The sequence below is a fragment of the Rattus rattus genome, chromosome 8, assembly GCF_011064425.1.
Source record: "Rattus rattus isolate New Zealand chromosome 8, Rrattus_CSIRO_v1, whole genome shotgun sequence".
Classification (NCBI taxonomy): domain Eukaryota; kingdom Metazoa; phylum Chordata; class Mammalia; order Rodentia; family Muridae; genus Rattus; species Rattus rattus.
The window spans coordinates 60,900,304-60,920,392 of record NC_046161.1 but is presented as its reverse complement, the minus strand read 5'-3'; the positions used below and the strand labels follow the sequence as shown (position 1 = coordinate 60,920,392).

The 20,089-nt window shown below is 39.3% G+C and overlaps 1 protein-coding gene and 1 pseudogene across 2 annotated transcripts in view; one reads left to right on the top strand and one right to left on the bottom strand.

The window, feature by feature from the left end:
- The window catches only part of Usp3 (ubiquitin specific peptidase 3), a 72,637-nt gene that overhangs the window by 27,937 nt on the left and 24,611 nt on the right, over positions 1 to 20,089 (top strand). For both annotated transcript variants that reach the window (XM_032911303.1, XM_032911304.1), the window contains exons 4-8: positions 11,504 to 11,587; positions 13,193 to 13,274; positions 14,880 to 14,962; positions 16,365 to 16,478; positions 18,755 to 18,868. In XM_032911303.1, coding sequence (XP_032767194.1) covers positions 11,504 to 11,587; positions 13,193 to 13,274; positions 14,880 to 14,962; positions 16,365 to 16,478; positions 18,755 to 18,868 — 477 coding nt within the window. The remainder of the gene's footprint in view (positions 1 to 11,503; positions 11,588 to 13,192; positions 13,275 to 14,879; positions 14,963 to 16,364; positions 16,479 to 18,754; positions 18,869 to 20,089) is intronic.
- On the bottom strand, positions 6,853 to 7,510 carry LOC116907147 (annotated as a pseudogene).

The window sequence follows — 20,089 nt, the reverse complement described above, 5'->3', positions numbered from 1 at the left end:
TTTTGTTGAAGCAAATTTCTTTCCCTGATCATAAATTATGATGAGTAATTTTTTAGTTTTACTTTCAATTCTAAGGGTTGCTGATATTGGGGGAGGGGCATTTAGAAGATCCTTTAGAATTATGTATTTTGCTAAACAATCCTTGAATTTTACATGAAGGCAGTACTGAGGAGGAATGGGCATTTAAAGTCCAAATATCCCTGCTTGTTGATTTGCTTTTGGTGTAAGGAGTTTGAGACAGGGTTTTGCTATTTGGCCCAGGCTGGCTCCTACCTCAGCCTCCTGAATGCTGGGCATGTGTTGCCATGCCTGTTTCCAGGTATCCCTGAGAACCACACTTTCCTGTTGAAGGGTGTGCTATTCCTTTTTCACAGTCTGTAGGAAGATCTCCAGCAAAGGGAAGAAAATTAGACCAGTGCTTTTTCAGGTCTTTTACTGTTTTATAACATTTAACTATTGCATAAGTCTGTAAAGGGTTTAAGTCATTCAAACAAGTACTCTTTTAGTGGAAAAGATAGAAGGGAGAGAAGCTTAGAGGTAGGTGAAGATTTTAGTAAAAATCAGTGTTTTCTAAGATTTTCACACACAGGGCAGTGCTCATTTATTGTTGCTTGCTATTGTGGAGTGCTTCTTATAACAGCTAAACATTAGCTCAGTTGCTGCTGTTGCTTTAACCCTTAAATAAGCCTCTACACCCACTCACATCCTAGCCCTCCATTAATTCCTGACCCATTAAACCAAGAATGGTACAGCTTCTTGGTTTATAGAAGCATGTGTTCTGTGTTTATAACTAGTTTTGCTCTAGAGATAGCAGAAATTCAGGTCATTCTTGACTGTCTTTCTTCATCACTCTATCAAAGTCATAGGTCATGTCATTCTATGTGGTACAGGTGATGACAGCATTCATTCTTGATTTCTGTTAGCAGCGTGCAGAGGATGTTCAAAAGGAAGCTTTTTAAATACAGTTAAGTCTGTATGCTATAACAAATTATTGTTGGTTTTCTTGTTATTGGTAAAATTCTAAGGGAATGGTAAGTCTTGGAGGAAATTTTAAGGATCAGCTTAATGGAATGAAATTATTTTCATAGGTTGCTATGAGAACATCTGTTATATATTTTAGCAGCTTTGCATTTTTGTTAACTAGACATTGGAATTTAATTTCCTTTACATTGCTATAGTATACTAAGGTAGTAGTCATCATTTCATGGACAAGTTGATACAGGAAATCTTTTACTATACCCGGGAGTGGCAGAAGCTTCTTGGCCAATTGCCAGTCTTTTGTGTGCGGTTAAACAGAGCTGCAAGTGTGTGGACACCCAGAGCTTCTGAAATGCAGGAAGGAAGCTGCAGGGGTCACATTAGTGCTGCATTTGTGGGTTTGAGAATAGAATGCCAGGGAACCACCCTGCAAAATCACACTGCCATCTAAATACCCCAAAGGAATTGATGATTGTTGTGAGGTCATGAAACTTTGGTTAAAATTAGTATTTCTATTCTATCTTAACTACTACAGAGAAACAGATTTCTCTGAGTATGGGTATTGTATCATTTCCCAGTGTAGTTTAAGAATTTCTTTTTGCATCAGTTTCTGATGGCTAGACTGATTAATAGGGTTCAAAGTAAAAATGTTTGTATATTTGATAATGAAGCATTTTTACTTCAGCTCTTCCTCCACTTCCTCTCTCTAGTAGTAGGAATCAAACCCAATGTCTTGGACATGCTCAGCAAACACTGCTAAATTATATCCCAGACCCTTTTTACTTTTAATTTTTTAATTTGAGACAAAGTTTTGCTAAAATTTCAGGCTGGCCTTGATTTTACTCTATAGGAGCCTAGGATTTAGCCTCCCAAATGCTGAAGTTACAGCTGTGAGCTGCCACACTCAACTGTGAAGCCCTCCTCACCCCTTTATGGTTCATGCTATAAGATATTCTGAGGCTTACATTTGTTTTTGCCTCTGTGTGTTTCATGTGTGTACACATGTGTATGGAGTTCATAATTGTTTGGATATCATTGCTCAGGTACCTTGTTTTTTGAGACAGGATCTCTTGCTAGGACTTGGAATTTAGGTTAGACAAGTCTGGCTATCTAGAGAGCTCGAAGGATCCCCTACCTCCCCTGGTCTGGGGCTACACACACCCCCTAGCTTTTTACATGGGCATTGAGGCTCACACTCAGGTCCTCAGAATATGTAATAGGTACTTACTTTACCCAGTGCACCATCTCTCCTGCTTTGCTTACAGTTTTTGTCTTTATTTTCATTTACCAAGAGTCTTGCCCTGCCCTTTCCTTTCTTATGAGTTGTCACTGGAAATTCTCTTCTCTAACTCCAGTTATGGGGAGTAATCTATGCACTTCTAGCTTCTGGGGCGTTCAGCATTTCTTGCTACATGTTAGTAATTTGTAAATCTCCTTGACAATTACAGAACCTACCCCTTAGATCTTTGTATTTTCTTCCTTGTTTTATACAGACTAGGCAGTGTACTGGCCCCTAACTAAAGTGCTTGCCAAGTATGTGGCTGTTCCTGGGTCAATCTCCAGTACTGGGGTGGAAAAGATTTTGTTAGCTATCTTTAAAAAAGGAGAAAGGTTGCACCAAGTCTGTAATATTGTGTCCTTTGATCATCATAGAGGACTGAAGCCACATGACAGAAGGCTAAATTCCTTTTCCTTTGAAGATAGGCATCCTTGTATGCAGCTCTTCTTAATTCTGAAATAAGCAGAGCCTCCAAAGAGAAAGCATATACTGTGAAAGTTGTGGGTTGGCACAGGCTCTCCCCCTGAGAAAATCCAATTAGCATGAAATAGAGATAAATAAAGTTTTCAATAAAAGTGAAAATATTCCCAGGATTTTCCTATAGAAGCTAAGTTTCTGTGTTAAGAAGTTATTGTTTGTTAAGTACTATTTCTCCCTTCCCATTCTGTTCCCTTTCCTATCAAATGGAATTACATGTGCTACATTATTGTAGTGGAAAAGAAGCACCAATTAAAATTAGGAGTTTTGTATAAGTAGACATACGAAGGTAATAGTTAAAAATACTAAACAAGTAATTCACTGATATCTGACTTAGTCAACTCTAATCTTTGTACACAGTAGCTAAATGTAGAAATGAAGAATTAGGAAAAGAATATTACTAGAATTCCTTGTTCCCAAAGCATCTTTTCAAACTATTGTGAAATATGAACTAATTCATGTCTAAAAACTGCTTATATTTCAGGTTATTTTTATTTTTATTTTATCACCCCTGGCCTGCTTTATCATTTTAAGTTATGATCAAAAATTTAAAAAATAAAAAAATTTATCATCATATAAACTCTTTAAATATAGATTTTATCCCCACCCTCCACCCCCTTTATTTTTGTGTTTTCAAGAGGGTTTCTCTGTGCAGGCTTGGCTGTCCTGGAATTCACTCTGTAGACCAGACCGGCCTCAAATTCAGAGATCCCCTTGCCTCTGCTTCGTGAGTGCTGGGAGTAAAGGGATATGCCACCATGGCCCAGCTTGCTCCTTTTTAAGATGGAATCTTGCTCTGTAGCCCAGGCTGGTCTCAAACTCGTGCTTTGGTCTTGAGTGTTGGTATTGATTACTTCTCCCTTCCTGCTCCTGTTTCCTTCCTTTCCCATGTTCCTTTTTCATGTAATGGACAGGAGTGGAGTGGTAGGAGTCCTCACGATGTTGCCTAAGCTGTCCTGGGCTCCTACAGTCCTCGTGAGTAGCTGGGATCACGGGCATAAACACAAACTGTCTGTTTTAAAGAATGGAAAGCAGAGAGAGATTTACTTAAAAATTGTGTTTAAAAAGAAGCGTCGTAATAGAGGCAACCTCAGATCATGAAAGGCTTCTTGAATAAGCCAGTGCTTATCTGCTTTTAACAGAGGAAGGTTGTTTTATCTGCGTATACTCTTTTTGTATCCATAATTAGATATTTGAGGCTAAGACATCAGAATTTAATAAAAGCATTTAAATATACACTTAATTTCTAAAGATTTCAAAGGTTTTAACTGTAGTAAGTTTGAAATATAAAATCAGAAGTCAATTTGCTTTTTCTTCAGTATCTATTGTTTATAGTAAAGTGGTCAGTTATATTTATAAATACAGAAATGTTAGACATTTGAGTAAAGAGGAATGTAGAACCTAAGGAATCTGTTTCTTCTTTGTGAAGGTACTTTCTGCCTCCTAGATGCTTTAGTGGTGTTCTGTATGCTTACTGTATGAAGAGCCTGCTCCTCCACCGTTAATTAAAGCCATTTCATTTATATGATGGTTCCTTTTTGTTTCAGATGAGTGAGGAATAGTTTCATTACGTACATTTTCTTAGTTCATCAATAATTTAATGTGGAGGCTGGAGGATGGCTCAGTGGTTAAGAACACTGACTGCTCTTCCAGAGGTCCTGAGTTCAATTCCCAGCAACCACATGGTGGCTCACAACCATCTGTAATGAGATCTGATGCCCTCTTCTGGTGTGACTGAAGACAGCTACAGTGTACTCACATACATAAAGTAAAAATAAATCTTTTAAAAAAAGCAAAAGTAAATTTTATAAGTATTGAAAACAAACCCTCATTTTTAATAAAACTAACAATGAAATAAATAGAAATTGTTAGAAACAGTGCTTTACTAAACCACAGAAAGAAGTTTTATACTGTAGATGCAGAAATGCCGAGACTTCCATTAGGACAGAAGCACTTTCTGCCACCATGTGCAGCTCTGTTACTGTTATTAAACATTACCTGTCAGCTCCAGCTGTGGTGGTAAGATAATAAGTGAAATAATTAGTCATATTTTAATAATTGTGAGTTTTATAAACAAACCTTTTTGTATTTTCAAGTTATAAAATGTCCAGAAAATCCTGGAGGCTCTAATAGAAAAAGCAGCTACATTAATTGAAAATTTAGGAAAGCAGATTAATGAAAACAAATAGCTTTCTTGTTATTAGCAGTAGTTATTTGAAAATTGAGTAATCAAATGAATGAAAAGATACTCAACAGGATTAACAAGCCATTAACTGTAGAAATGAAATGTGTTTGAGGAACTACACCCCAGAATGTGTGCTTAGCATGTATGTTGCTTTTATTCCAATTCTCAATGAGAATTTATTGTGTGCTGGAGATCTTGTTTTGTGGCTGGGTCTCCAAAATCATGAATGTATGATTTTGGCAGTATGGGAGAAAAGAGAACCTTTATTAAAACACGTTTTGTGGGGCGGAAAAGTCTTTGGCACTTATTGAAGGCCCGTGGTCTGTAAGTTTGATGGTATATGTGGGAGTTATAGGGTTTCTGAAGCAGCTTCACATGTGGTGTACTGTCCTTATTTTTCTCCAAGGCTTTTTGCAGTGTATACCTAGTTTTATGGATTTACTGTTCCCAAATGGACTCACATTATTAAGATTTTGTAAAAACAGAAACTCTGCAAGACAATAATGCATACATTTGAATAAGAAAAAGACAAATAATCAGATTGAATAAGAAAAAGACAAATAATCAGAGGTCACTGAACACATGATGATCATGTCAAATAAAGCAACAGGAATGAATGCAGTGAAAAAAAGATGTTGTATGTTTTTTTTTTTTTTTTTTTTTTTTTAGAGCAAGCAGAATGTGGAATAGTAAGCTTCAACATTACATATTTCCTAATTCGGCTGTATACTGGTGTAAATAACTTGTACCATTTATGAAAGTTCTACCTTCCACTTGATACTTGTTTTTTCAGTATATTACAGTAAAGTCATTCAGGTATATTTTTTCTTTATGGTAATATGCATGTAATAGTATAATGTATCAGTTTTTGTTTTTTCTCTGTGTAACCCTGACTGTCCTGGAACTTGCTCTGTCCTGGAACTTGGTCTTGTTCAAGACCAGGCTGGCCTTGAACTCAGAGATCCACTTGCCTCTGCCTCCCAATATACTATATGTCTAACTAGGATTTATTAACCGTTGACTAGGTTTTTTGTTTTCTGTTTTTCTTCGTTGCTAAGGATTGAACTTCAAATGCTGAAGCACTCTACCACAGAGCCTTAAACTAATTAAGTCTAGCTCAAAGATACATGCTCTCTTCTCTGCTTGTTTCATGGATTAGAAACGCAGATACCAGTGCTGCCCTCCATTTCCTTATCCAGTGGCTTCAAATGTTACTATGCTTTCTAATTTTTAAAAAGTTTTGTTATACACACACACACACACACACACACACACACACACACACACACACACATATATATATATATATGCATGCATGCCTGCCTGCCTGCCTGCCTGCCTGCCACATCTGTGTAGGTGCCTGTGGAGGCCAGAAGAGGGCTTTAAATTCCCCTGGAGCTGGAGTTATAGGTGGTTTCTGAGCCTGCCCATTGTGGATGCTAGGATTGAACTTGGGTCCTCTGAAGAGCTGTCTCTTCAGCTTCCCAAATATACTTTGTAAATTTTTTTTTTTTAGTGATCAATTTACCTAGTTTTTCTGTTTTGCTTTTTTGTTTTGTTTTGTTTTTCCCCTTTTCTATGAAATAAATGAGGCTTTCGCTTTACTTAGAAAATAGTCTAAGTAGAGCTCATATTTACTTGAAAGTCACTAAAAATCACTAAATAAAAGCTCACATAAGTATAAATGTAATTGCTTAACAGTTAGTCCAGTGATGTAGTCTGTGTGAAAAGATCACGAATTCTGGATTTGCTTGCACAACAAAGACTTATCTGAATCTTGCCCAGTTTCTCCTATCACAGTTTCTCAGTACAAGTTGCAAAGAAGCTAAGAGGAGAGCTTTCTTCGTTTGTTTCATTTTTTTTTTACTTTAAAACTTTTTATTGACTGTTCTAAATTGTTTATTGGATATGAATTTTACAAATATCACGTGTATTAGGGGTAATGGTGGAGCTGAAGAAGTATTGTGCTTTCTCCAGGCTGCACAGGGAGATCCACCAATAGTGTGGTGGAACTTGTGGCCCTTTCCAAGGCCACGGCTCCTGCAGCCAGCAGTTGTTAGCCCATGCATCTCCCTGGGCTTGTGGACTGGTTTGGTGATTCACTGGGTGTCAGGATTTCTTCTGATAGCTTTATGGAATGGATCAATGAGGATAACCTCAAAAAATTTCTATGTGGAATCTTCACCAACCCAGTAGGAATTCAGGACTTTCAAAGCCCCACAATGGCCCCCAGCTTTCTCCTCAGGAACAGACTGAAGGCTTTGGGTGTTACTGCTAGTTAACACCATGGTAGACAGGCTTGCCATAAGTTGTACTCTTAGGAACTGGGCATTTGGGACCACCACGGAGGACACGAATCCTGTAAATAACATAACCTTGCTTAGCCTTGTATCCCAACCTCCGAGCTTTATCAGGCCAGGTGGGATAGGGAGCCCTGTGCAGCGCAGAGAGCTGGTGATATTGCCAGCAGCGGACCCTCAGAAGAAAGTGCATCACATCGGACTGCTTCTTGCTCCACAGCTCCTGGGTGTACTTGTATGCACCCATCTTGGCTCACCTGATGGCTGCCACTAGAGGAAAGGAAGAAGCCTTTTTCCACTTTAAAACTTTGATTGGATTTTTTAATTTACATTTGAAATGCTGTGAGAGCTTTCTAATGTACCTTTCAGCTGGACTTTGTGGAGCACTTATTTTCACGTGCTAGGGCTTGTTTGTAGCTGTTAAGTCAATGATAACCACAGAGTTGAGGCACAGAGTGAGAGACTAGGGTGGACAGCTAGATCTCCCCTAAGAAAGGGAAATAGAATAGATAGTTATGAATGGATGGGGGTGGGGCCTCGAATAGGAGGTCAAGTGGAGAGTGGGAGGAAAGAGCAGATGAGGGAGAATATGTGGAGAGACTTCTATGATAAGAGCCATTAAAGGGGTAATATGGAAATCTAATACAGTAGACTCTTCATAAAATGTACACATATATGAAGGGAATCTAAATGAAATTGCCAAATAATGTGGGAAATATAATAGACCATATTTTATCATCAAATCGAGCTTTCAGTACCAGGATTGGCTTACATCTAATTAAGTTGTCAAAATGGAGGGGTTCCATGGGAACTCCCAAATGACCCAGGCTGTTGCCAAGACTACAGGTTGTTCTTCAGAAACTGATTCAAAGCCCCATTGCTGAAGGACAATACCTACACAACACATGGAACATGCGGAAGTCAAGCTTGTATAGCCATACATAGTCTTCACCCCATACATGCTAGTAGTGTCTTTAGTACAGGAAAGTACTCTGCACACCGCCAAAGGAGAAATGTAAACATCAACCCAGCCACAGACTCTGAGCTGCAATGTGTCCTGTCTGTAAGACATGCTAGCGCAATGGTGGCACAAAGCTCCAGGAGAGGGAATCCACACCTGACATCATTTGGGTGACTAAGAATGTGAGAGTAGATAGCTGTTGTGGTTTGCCTTGGAGTTCTCTCTGAATTTGTAAAATAAAGGCAAGAGCTCCAGATTTGGGCAGAGGGAGGAGTCGGGAGCGAGAGGGGAGGGGAGGAGCCAGGAGGAGAGGAGCCAGGAGGGGGAGGGGCCAGGAGGGGGAGGAGTCTGGGGAGGAGAAAGGAAAGAAGCGAGGAGAGAGTTGTCTTGGGAGAAGGAGAAGCTAGAGACCTGGCAAATAAAAGGTGCAAGGGATGAGGGATTTGGGAGCTTGGAATAGGACAGTGTAGGGTGGATCTGCCCAATCTGGACGCTAGATTGTTTTCATATTAATTGAGTTGCGTTTTCTTTGTACTGGCCGATTCGGGTTGGAGAGGAAACTGCAACAAACTGCAACAGATAGCCCAGGGACTTAGGATAAAACCAAATAATAAATATTACTGTTAAATACATGAAAAGGTGGCAATGAAATGTCTCCCAGTGACATCCCACTACACTTGTAGATCGGTGCCTTGCTCAGCCATCAGAAAAGCTTCCTCCCGAAACAGATGAGAACAGATACAGAGACCCACAGGCAGACCTTATATAGAGAGTAAGAGACCTTGAAATACTCAGCTCTAAAAGGGACATTTCCATCCAATCCCTCCCTCAGGGCTCAGAATCCTTCAGAAGATGAGGCAAAAAAATGTCAGAGCCAGGAGAGATGGAAGGTACCCTGTCTACCCCTCCCACTCCCCAGTACTAGGTTATGCTTACGTGCTGTTTTTACACGATCAAACTGCCATGCCATTTTTTTGTGGATGCTGGGTTTGTACTTAGGGTTTCATACTGTACAGCAAATCTCCACAGCACCTCCATTCTTAATTTTCATCTTGAAAATGGTTATAATTAAGTAATAATATTTCAGTTTGCTTATCAGTCAGTTTATTTACTTAGGTCTTCCTGTAACTGGTGCTGTTTGCATAATCTGATATAAACATACTACATCTCTCCATTGTTTCGTAGGAATGCCATTAGACTCTGTTGATATATGATTGGTGATGTTCTGTGTAAGGCTAGAAATGATGCAAGCACCTGGCTTGTACATCACCACATCTTACATCAGAAGGATGAAAGCAAAATACAGGCTGAAATTGTGGCTAATAGAGGAAGGTTTGACATTACATTAGCTGTGGGGTAAGCACACTAATGAAACTTTCTACAAGTTCAGTTGTGTTTGTGTTTAGCCATCTCGGCACATTTCTACAATTTAGTAATGAAGACAAAGTGACTCATTTAGAGAGAGGAAATGACTTGCTTGAGCCAGGCTCAGTACAGGACAAGGTTACACATAAATCTACATATTTCAATATATAAAAATATTATTTTAGCCAATGTTATTTTATATCCTAGGCTGAATCCATGGCATACCAAAAGCTATACTTTTTTTTTTTTTCCGGAGCTGGGGACCGAACCCAGGGCCTTGCACTTGCTAGGCAAGCGCTCTACCACTGAGCTAAATCCCCAACCCCCAAAAGCTATACTTTAAGAAGGAAATCAGTTACTTATTTTGAAATCTTTTATTTCTTTAAACAAAAGAACCATCTTCGGGGAGCAGCTAGAGGTTTACTCCTCGTGTGTGGTGGCACCTTGCAATCTGAAGTTGCTTACATTGCATCTCCTAGTGTGGCAATTGGAGTGGTTCTGGTTTGAACACCTGGGTACTATTTTATCAAAATGATGTACATTGATTTATGGAAACAGAATAAAAAGGTAATTTGTTCTTTAAGGAATGCTTAATGTTCTTTGAGGTACCACGTACCTGAAGCCCAGATTTTCAAAGATAAAGTAGCCTTACCCCTTATTATTTATGCTGAGAGGGGGAATAAACCTATGCTCTTATAGGCATCTTGATTCTAGAAAGAATAGTAGTTCTGGGGTGTGAAGGTTTGCCCTGGATGTTTGTGGGAAAGCTTGGAATTAATCATGGTAGCTTGAAGACTGTCTAGAGAAGTCCTGATTGACGTGTATGTTCACTAACCATACATGTGACATTCTAAAGTCTCCAAACACATCATTTGTTTAAATTTTCACTGCCATAATTTTGTGTGTAATTGTTTTCTTAAATTACTTTCTCCTGTCAAGCAATTTCATATACGAGACACCTTTTTGGATTGTGCTCCAGGTGACCAAACAACTTATTACTAATTGCTATGCTTTCAAAGTTTTGTTTTCTCAGAATGTTATTTTTATTTTTGGGTGCTTAATAAACAATGGTTTTATACAAAGCTGCATATTAAAAACCAAACCAAACCTTTAAGTAGTTTTTGTTAAAACTGACCTTCTTCCAGGAAAAAAATTGAATGCTAATGCAAAAAATCAAAGTTTGGGGTTGGGGATTTAGCTCAGTGGTAGAGCGCTTGCCTAGCAAGCGCAAGGCCCTGGGTTCGGTCCCCAGCTCCGAAAAAAAGAAAAGAAAAAAAAATCAAAGTTTATTTTGTGCAAGTCCTTGTATTATTTATTTACTTACTGACTTAATACCACATAAACTATCAATTTTTTAAAACGACTGTAAACATTTTTTTTTCTCAAATCTTCATCATTGTACTGAAAAAATACAGCCTAGGCCTGGAAGATATTCCCCACTCATCAGAATTTTTTTTATTAATTAAATGTTTACTGTACTTTTTTTTAGGTTTTTTTTTTATGGGTTTTCCTACAGGTTAATTACATTTTCTCTACTTTTCACTTTAGGTTTTCCTCCTCCAAACTTCCTACTAATTTCGGTTGAGAATTATCACTGTAAGGTGTGAGGCTTACTGCTTCTGGGAAAGAACGGGCGCCTTTTGTTTCCTTTTCTGTATATTATGTTCCACTAAAAAAAAATGTAGCTCATGGAGCAGCTTATTTCATTTTCAAAAGAAGAACTGAAGAGCTTTTACATAAAAATGTGAAAAGACTAATGTTCATTGCCTACGTGGCTTTAAGAAAAGGTTGTTAAAAACATTCCATTGTGGAATCCAAATCCTCCTGAAGCTCAGCCCAGCACAGTGGCTGTAGAGCCAGCCCTGTGAGTCTGTTGCAGCAGCCCGGCTCTCAGTGCTGCACTGATGATGCACTTTTCCCAGGCTCTTTATACACACTGATTAGGATTTTCTTTGCAGTTACCGCTGTGATGATTTTGTGGTCAATGACACCAAGCTGGGCCTGGTACAGAAAGTGAGAGAACACTTACAGAACTTGGAAAAGTGAGTAGTGGAGTCACCAGGTGGTGTTTTCTGTTTGTTTGTTTGTTTGTTTGTTATTTTGTTTTTTGTTTTTTGTTTGTTTTTTGGAGAGCTTTATAAACAGCAAGATATGAATGCAGTTGAAATGTAGATAAAAAAGCCTTGGAGTTAGATAGCTAAACTCTGCCCATATTTCATTCAATATTTATTGTAAACTATATCCAAGGCCCAAGAGCTTGTTTTTAAATTACTACTACCCACAAAGTTACGAGCTAATTTCAGTTCACTCACAAGGAAGAATTTGGTGGTTGCAAGGAAGCATCAGAACAGAACATTAAGATAATTATAGAAGTATTTGGCATTAGAAATTTTCTGCTGAATTGAAGATCTGCTTTGGAAGACAATTTCTGTATTATTTTAAGAGAAGTTAGTTTCAAGTGTCTTGGTGTGTACTTTGCAAATAAACCACAACATAGGACCTCAGTCTGTTCTTCTCTTTGGTAAAGAAGTCCATAGAACTTGAAATTACAAGGAGCTGGGGATGATTTGTGACCAGAAAGAAATTGAAGAATTGATGTGAAGACTTGTCTTAATATAGTTAAATTGCTTGTTCAGATAAAACTCCCTAGCTGAAATGGTAAATAGAAACCCACATAGCCTTTGAAGCTGCGTGGCCCCATAATGCAAGTTGCCTCAAGTGAAGTATGTTGAGTTCATTACAGATCACCTACAATTTATTTTGGCAGTTGGTTTGGTGTATTGAAAGTATTGTGAAAACATGCCATCTAGAGTGTCTTTTGATGTCTTCAGTGTAAATTAGTAGAATATTCCAAAATAATAGAGAGGAAATATATCTTCATTTCAACACTATATGATGTCTGTTGAACTAAAGGTTTTTATGCACTTCCCACTGCCTGAATAGATTATAACACTGAAAGGGAAGAGCCATGAGTCTAGGTACTTGTGTCATCCTTTGGCTACTTACTTTTTCAAAGTGCTTTTAGTTCCTTCATTGGAGATAAGCCACATGGGGCTATGTCTGGTGAGAGGCAGAGGTACTGAAGAGCCTCTAAGTCACTGAGAAACTGCTGTTCAGTTTTAATTAAGTCTACGTGTAGACAGCTGCTACACATAACGGGGATGCTGCCACCTTTCATATAGCTAGGAAGAAGCTCAGGGATGCTGTTGAAAAAGTACAAAGGTACAGATCTTTCTGGATGTCCACAAGCTTGGAAACTAGTACACACATTAGCACAAGCTAGAAAAACAAACAGTAATTTTTTGCAGCTTTAAAAAAAAAATAGCAACGCTGAAAATAACTCCAATACATACTTACATACCATTAAGAAATAAGCAGAGGTAGCATGGGCATATTGGTGTCATGACCCCAACTATAAAATCATTTTTGTTGATACCTCGTACTGTAAATTTGCTCCTGTTATGAATCATATCTGATATGAGACTCCTATGAAAGGGTTGTTCAACCCCCACAAAGGGTCACAACCCATAGGTTGAGGACCATTGGTCTAGAGGATTCCACTATTTTGAGAATAACTGAGAATAAAATATGACTTCTATTTTAAAAAAAACAAACATCTTTTAAACTGTCTCCTTATGTTTTAATAGCTCAGCTTTTACAGCTGACAGGCACAGAAAAAGAAAATTATTGGAAAACTCATCACTGAACAGCAAGTTATTAAAAGTAAATGTAAGTATTTAAAATTTATTCTTATGTCTAATTACTCTTTGTTACAGCTCTAACAAGTGCCTATTACAAACTTTTATTAAGTGTGCCTTGATTTGAAGTGTTTCGCCCTCCCAACTCCTTTTTGGAGACAATTTATGTAGCCCTGGCTATCTTAGAATTCTTTATGTAGACAGGACTGGCCTCAAACTCAGAGATCTGCCTGCCTCTGCCCTCTGCCCTCTGCCCTCTGCCCTCTGCCCTCTGCCCTCTGCCCCCTGCCCCCTGCCCCCGGCCCCCCGGCCCCGCCCCTGCCCCTGCGGGCTGGGTCTGAAGGTCTGGCCCACCACACCCTGCACACTCAGTCAAGCACTTGGCTCTGAGTGCTTACTTAGGCACTTCTGTGGCCCTCTGAGAGAGCCTTCACTCTTGTTAGGATTGTTACTGCTTTCATGAAGTGCTGTGACCAAAGAAACTTGCAGAGGAAAGTTTTTGTTTGGCTTACACCTCTACAATACAATTCATCATTAAAGGCAGTCAGGACAGGAATTGAAACAGGGCAGGAACCAGGAGGCAGGAGCTGATGTCTGTAGAGGCCAAGGAGTGGTGTTGCTTACAGGTTTGCTTCTCATGGCTTGCTCAGCTTGCTCACAGAACCCAGGATCAGGGGCCTCATCCACAGTGGGCAAGGCCCTCCCTCATCAACCACTAATTAGGGATATTCCCTACATGATTGCCTACAGCCTGGTTGTAAGGAAGTCATTTTCTTAATTAAGGTTCCCTAGTCTCAGATAACTATAGCTTGTGTCAAGCTGACATAAAACTGTCCCACACAGTTCCCCAGATTCAATTGGTCTGAGCTTTTGGTGTTTTGTTTTGTTTTGTTTTGTTTTGTTGTTGTTTTGTTTTGCCTCAGGGCTTCATTAGTGTAATTTCACCATGAAGTATTCATCCTCATTTTGGAAACCACTCATAAATTAACAGAATTTTAAAGTCACTACATATTTTTAAATGACTCAGTATTTTTGCCTTGTGTTTAACTCTTTGCTGTTACTATGTGGATCAAGTCTTAAGGATTTTTTAGAAGAAATAGCTAAGGTGCTCTCTTAGCCATCTGAATTATAGACAGATAACTTTTGGGTTGGACTGCAGAATTTGCCTCTTGGTGTATTATTCAGATGTCTTGGGGCATTTGTTGAACTAATCAGAAAACCAAGCCTTTTGTATTTAAGAAGTTCAGGTAGTGTTTTACGGCTCATGCCTCACTTCTAGGAAAATATCTTTCACTTGAGTATGCTTTTCAGTTAAAAGTTGAGGTTTACATGTTTTGATTTTTCAATTTATATTTTTAGTAGAATCTTGAAAATGTATTACCTTAAAATGTATTTCTCTATTGTTTTGCATCCATGGTACTTATTGATGCTTATTTTCTGAGACAGATGCTAAAATATTTGTGCCCTCATATAGCCTAGAAAATTTGTCTGAAATATTCACTAGGCAGAAAAGGGAAAAGGAATACTTCCAGATAGGCATGGTGCTGGAGTTTCAAACAGACTGAGGCTTAACTTAGATGTTTGAGGTAGCTAGCCGTCCTTGGCAGCACTGATGGCCTCTTCTTCCGTGTTACAGGGAAGTACGGCTGCCATTTGTGCCACAGGCCTTCGGAATTTGGGCAACACGTGCTTCATGAATGCTATCCTTCAGTCACTCAGGTAACAAATGCTGTAGTCTGAAGCTTGGGACATCACAGCCCATTGTTCAGAGCCTGTTCTGTCTCTGACTCTAGTTTCTGTGCTTTTTCCTCATCAGTAAAATTGAGAGAATAACTCCTACTTCATAGAGGAGGGAGAATAAATAATGCAATTTGTCTAAACTCCTTCAGGCATCTTTTGTTAGAAAATTACAGCTAGCTCTTGTTTCTCATTGCTTCTTGAATGGCCACAGGAGGGTCAGGACCTATCTCTGGTCACACCTTCTCTGTGATGGTGAGATAGTAAACATTTTAGGCCAAGTACATGTTTCTCTCCTATTTTATCCAGATCTCAGCTACTCAGGAAGCTAGGGCAGGAAGATGGGCAGCTTAAACCCAGCTTGGGCAACATAGCCAAACTCAGTTAGAAGGAAAAGATACTTTTTTTTGAAAAAACAAACAGCCCTTCATAGAAAACATGAAAGTTCCCTGGTTGGGGGATGTGTCTGGCCCATGGCTTTGGTCTGTAGACCCCTGGGCTACTGGGTTTAGAGCTGATTTCAGCCACTGTTGTGAGAGCCTTAGATGTCACAGAGTGTTGAAAAGAGAGTGGCCAATAGGGCTGACGTCAATAGAAGAAACTATTTTGAAAGTTTTATACTTTCAGACTTTAATGAGGCATCAAAAGCTTGAGTTAGTTATCTTCCTGAGCCACACTCCGGATAGAGCTGAGCCACACTGAATCCGCCATAAAGGTTTTGCCTTTTGCTCACCTGTTCTTCCTCAGAGAAATTCTAGTTCATTTGTCCCTGTGATCTTATATAGCATGTCTGAAAAATATGGTTGGTTTCATGGTTTGTTTTATTTGAGGAAATTATTTTATTGAATACCTGGAACAAGTACCCTAAAAGAGGGAAGTAAAAGCAGGTGTGTAGCTCAGTTGTTGGGGAGCACTTCAAGTACACATCAGACCCTAGTGTGTGATCCTCAGCACACATAAGCTAGGAACTGTCTACATACGTAGACCAGGCTAGCCTTGATGCCTGATTATGTGTGCTGATACATGCCTGTAACATCAGCATTTGGGAAGTAGGGCAGTAGAGTAGAAGTCTAAGGTACCACACAGGAAGTTCAAGGCAAGAGGGGGCGGCGGGGAGGAAGGTAAGGAGGTAAGGAGTGAAGAGAAAGGGGAAGGAAGGACAGGATAACCTGTGATGGAAGGAAATCCCCTCAAAATTGTATTTCCGTGCTATTTCTAGAGTGAAGGAATAGCAGTGAAACACAACTGTAATGTGTACTGTGTGAGGAAGCAAGTGACATGTCACATTTTGAAAATTCTTGTGTAGATTTTGTAGAGCCCTTTTTACTGTCCTTTAAATTCTTTTCTTTAAAAAAATAATTTTCTTCACTTCCTTTTAAAATAGTAACATCGAGCAGTTTTGCTGTTATTTCAAAGAGCTGCCTGCTGTGGAGTTAAGGAATGGGAAAACAGCAGGGAGGCGGACATACCACACCAGGAGCCAAGGGGACAGCAACGTGTGAGTTATCAGAAATGTCCTTGCTGGCTTTGAGCTGCAAAATAAATGAACCTCTCTGCTGACTTTTGTATTCGAGCTAATAAGTAGATTTTATAAAGCTCTTCTTAAATTGTGTTTATCTAGCTTCTAATCTTAATAATTGTTTTTTTTTTAATTCCTGCTAATATAATGGGAAGGCTATTTTAGCACTGCACCTGAGCCTTTGCAGGCATCTGCATATATGCACAGACTTTCAGGTGTGGACATCTATAAGTATCACTAGTTTATTTAGTCTATTGGTCTGATAGTGTTAGGGAAAGCCCATTTGGATAATAACATTAATAGTCCATTTGAGTTAATATGGAGTGGTTATAAACAGAGGTGGTTGTTATCGAGGATCAGTTTATATTCAGACTCTGCAGCTTTGCCCTTCTGGGGTTCAGAAGGTCTGCTTTGTTACAATAGAAGCTTAGTGCATCTTTCCCTTTACCCTCAGGAAGCACAGCTATAGCTTACCCGTCTGTTATATATGTAATGTTTTTTCTGCCTGCCTGCTTCACTCCCCCACACAGTCCTTTCTCACTAATTATGAAAGGCCGATTTGTAAGACACTGCCCTGCCTCAGTGACTAAGAGAGGGAGAAGAGGGAGAGGGAGTAGGAAAGAACATGTTTGAATATTGGCTAATGCAGCTAGAGCCCCAATAGGAAAAGGGGTCATTTGGTGTGTAAAGGGAGTTTTGTTTTGTGGGAGCTTATAGAATGAATGGGAAAGTACCTGTGTTTAATGGAGCTTCCATTGTGTCAGAGTCAGCAGTGAAATAAAGAGGAGAAAATACATATGTGCAAAAGATAAGAATAGCATTTGGTGTTTTGTTGATACTTGAAATTTAGTTATAGCCTACAGAAATTACTTCTGGCTGATTTGGCCAAAATTAATTTATTGAAAAACAGTTGGTGAATCTGCATTACTGGATGTGTTGAAAGTGAAACAGAACCAACACCATAGCCACAGGCATGCAGGCTGCCTTCCAGGGAGGGACACTGCCACCTCTGCTGTGGTGTTTGTTACCTCATCTACCTCCAAAGAGCATTTGGTGCTGTGTCTGCCTTCTTTTTAGTGTTAGTTAACCTCTGCTGCCTCAGACATGCACATTGCTTCAGCTGCAAGGAAAGCTGAGCAAGCCCCTTGTGGCCACTCCAGCCACAGATCTAGGGACTGAATTCAAAGTATCGGTTTAGCTACGTGCACAGAAAATCATAATTAACTAAAATATCCATGGTTTTATTTTCTCATGTAAAATTAGAGGTGATCTGTTCAGGACTATTTTGCAAAGTCATTAGGTTCCTTGCTGCTCATCTTTTATTTACTTAGTCCTAGATAGTGGGTGGCCACCATTAGTAATGTGCCCTACTTCTGAGAAAAAGAAGGGATTGATAAGGATTACTTTTTTCCTGAGGCAATTCCCCCAGAAGGTGGCACACTCCCAGGTTTTTATTCTAGGAGTTTATATGATTGATGAAAGAGGTGAAGTATAGCTGGGGGTGGGGCAGGGAGAGCATGGAACAGTAGAAACTGGAGAAGCTTTGCACATAATGAGTTTGACGTGAACGAGAAGATGTGCAGTAGGAAGTCACCGTCAAAAGTAGAACAAAACCAAGTAAAGGCAGTCCTGAAGGCCTGACATGGTGGACACACCTTTAATTCCAGTAGAACCAGGGGAGTTTGAGTCTGAGGCAGCCTGATCTATTTGTCAAGTTCCAAGATAGCTAGGTGTACTGTCACAAAACACTAAAAGTCATCAAGAGAAAGTTTGTTCTAGGTTTTGGTTTAAGGATCACCATGTGGTGTTAAGCCCAGAGGCAGCCTTGTGACGACTTACACTGAGGCAGAGATGAACAGAGAAGGCTGGAAGTGCCTTACGGGGCAAAGAAAGAAACATGTGGGAGAAGGGGGAGGGATGTTTTATTGTTTGTTGACATTTTTTAAATGAACATGCTTAAGTGCTTTGCCTGTACATGATCTACTGCTTTACTGTTTTATGTGTTTTCTTTAAATTCTGTAAACAAAATGATACTACCTTGACGCACTCAAAGATAACTATATAGGTAAAAGTTAGTTTTGCCAGTAATGCTGCTGTTTATATGGGTCTTTGAAATGCTCTTACATAGCTATCAGACACAGAGCAGAAGACTAAGCCTTTTCATTTTCTATTGTGTATTTTAGACAGCTGAGTGTATGTATTGAACTGGTGGCCTTTTGGAGATGTTAAAGCTGCCATCTTTTCCTCTGTTCCAGGTCTTTGGTAGAAGAGTTTAGAAAGACACTGTGTGCTTTATGGCAAGGCAGCCAGACTGCATTTAGTCCTGAGTCCTTGTTTTATGTTGTTTGGAAGATCATGCCTAACTTTAGGTGAGTATTGAAGAAAGGCACTGAAGAAGTCTGTGTTTTTCTACTGCTTCTCAGTGCTTACAAAGCTGGTAGTACTACGGGTGTTCTGAGTAGAGCTTTTGTTAGATGAGCAGAGGGACTGAGTAAACACTGGCCTATTTAAAATCCCCTAGGAATATGTAACGGACAATTAAAGTTTCTTGATTATTTCTAGTCTTTTTAACTTTATTTTATGTGCATTAGTTCTTTGCCTACATGCATGCATCTCTGTGTGAGGATTTCATTAGCCCTGGAACTAAAGTCTCACATGATCTGAGCTGACACATGAGTGCTGGGAATTGAACTGGGGTCCTCTGAAAGAGTAGCCAGTGTTCTGCTATGGCTGAGCCATTTTTCCAACCCTGATTCGTCCAAGTCTTACAGAGAAATAATTGTCACCGTGTACTATCTTATTATTCCAACCTTAAGAGTGAAGTGAGAGCTAGGCTCAGTGGTAGAGTACTGGCCTGCTATGTATGAGCTCACAGGTTCAATCCATAATAACCACACACAAAGAAGTGAAATAAAACCAACAGAAATCTAAGTGTCAGGCACTGTGCTGTCCAGCTCTACAGCTCTAGAATGATGAATCCATGTTCACTAGAATCATGCTTTGGGAGGGTCAGTCCTGTTTAGTTACCTGTCCTTTCTCTCTGGTAGCTTTTTCTACCTCTCTTGGATGCCATCCCTGTGAGAATTCAGGTCATTACAAATGTATGGTACTGCCAGTGTTTGCCATATTTGACTGATTCTGTTCTTTCATTGAGGCAAGTTATAGCTCTTAGAGTCATGATTTGTCACCTTGCATTTATCCTTCCTTTATTTAAAAAACACATTATAGCGTAACTTAACAATATATTTTGTACTTTTTAACATAAAAAATATGTTTAAAAGGTTAAAAAAAAAGTCAGTCTTACAATTTACCAAGTGAGTCCAACCTTTGACTTAACCACTGCTAACCCTGTTTTCAAGGAAGCTTAAATATCATTCTCTTTAAATCTCCTCTCAGAAGAGACTCCTAAGAATTTTAGAATGTCCTGATTCTAAGTAGGAAAAGCAGGAGTGAGGGTTCAGATGTACTCACTAGGCTTGAACTTGACATATAATAATAGTTTCCATTCATTGACTGTCTACCATGTGGCAAGCCCTACGTACTTTATCCTTTCTGAAAACCAAGCAACAAAGCATTTTGGCCAAGGCTAA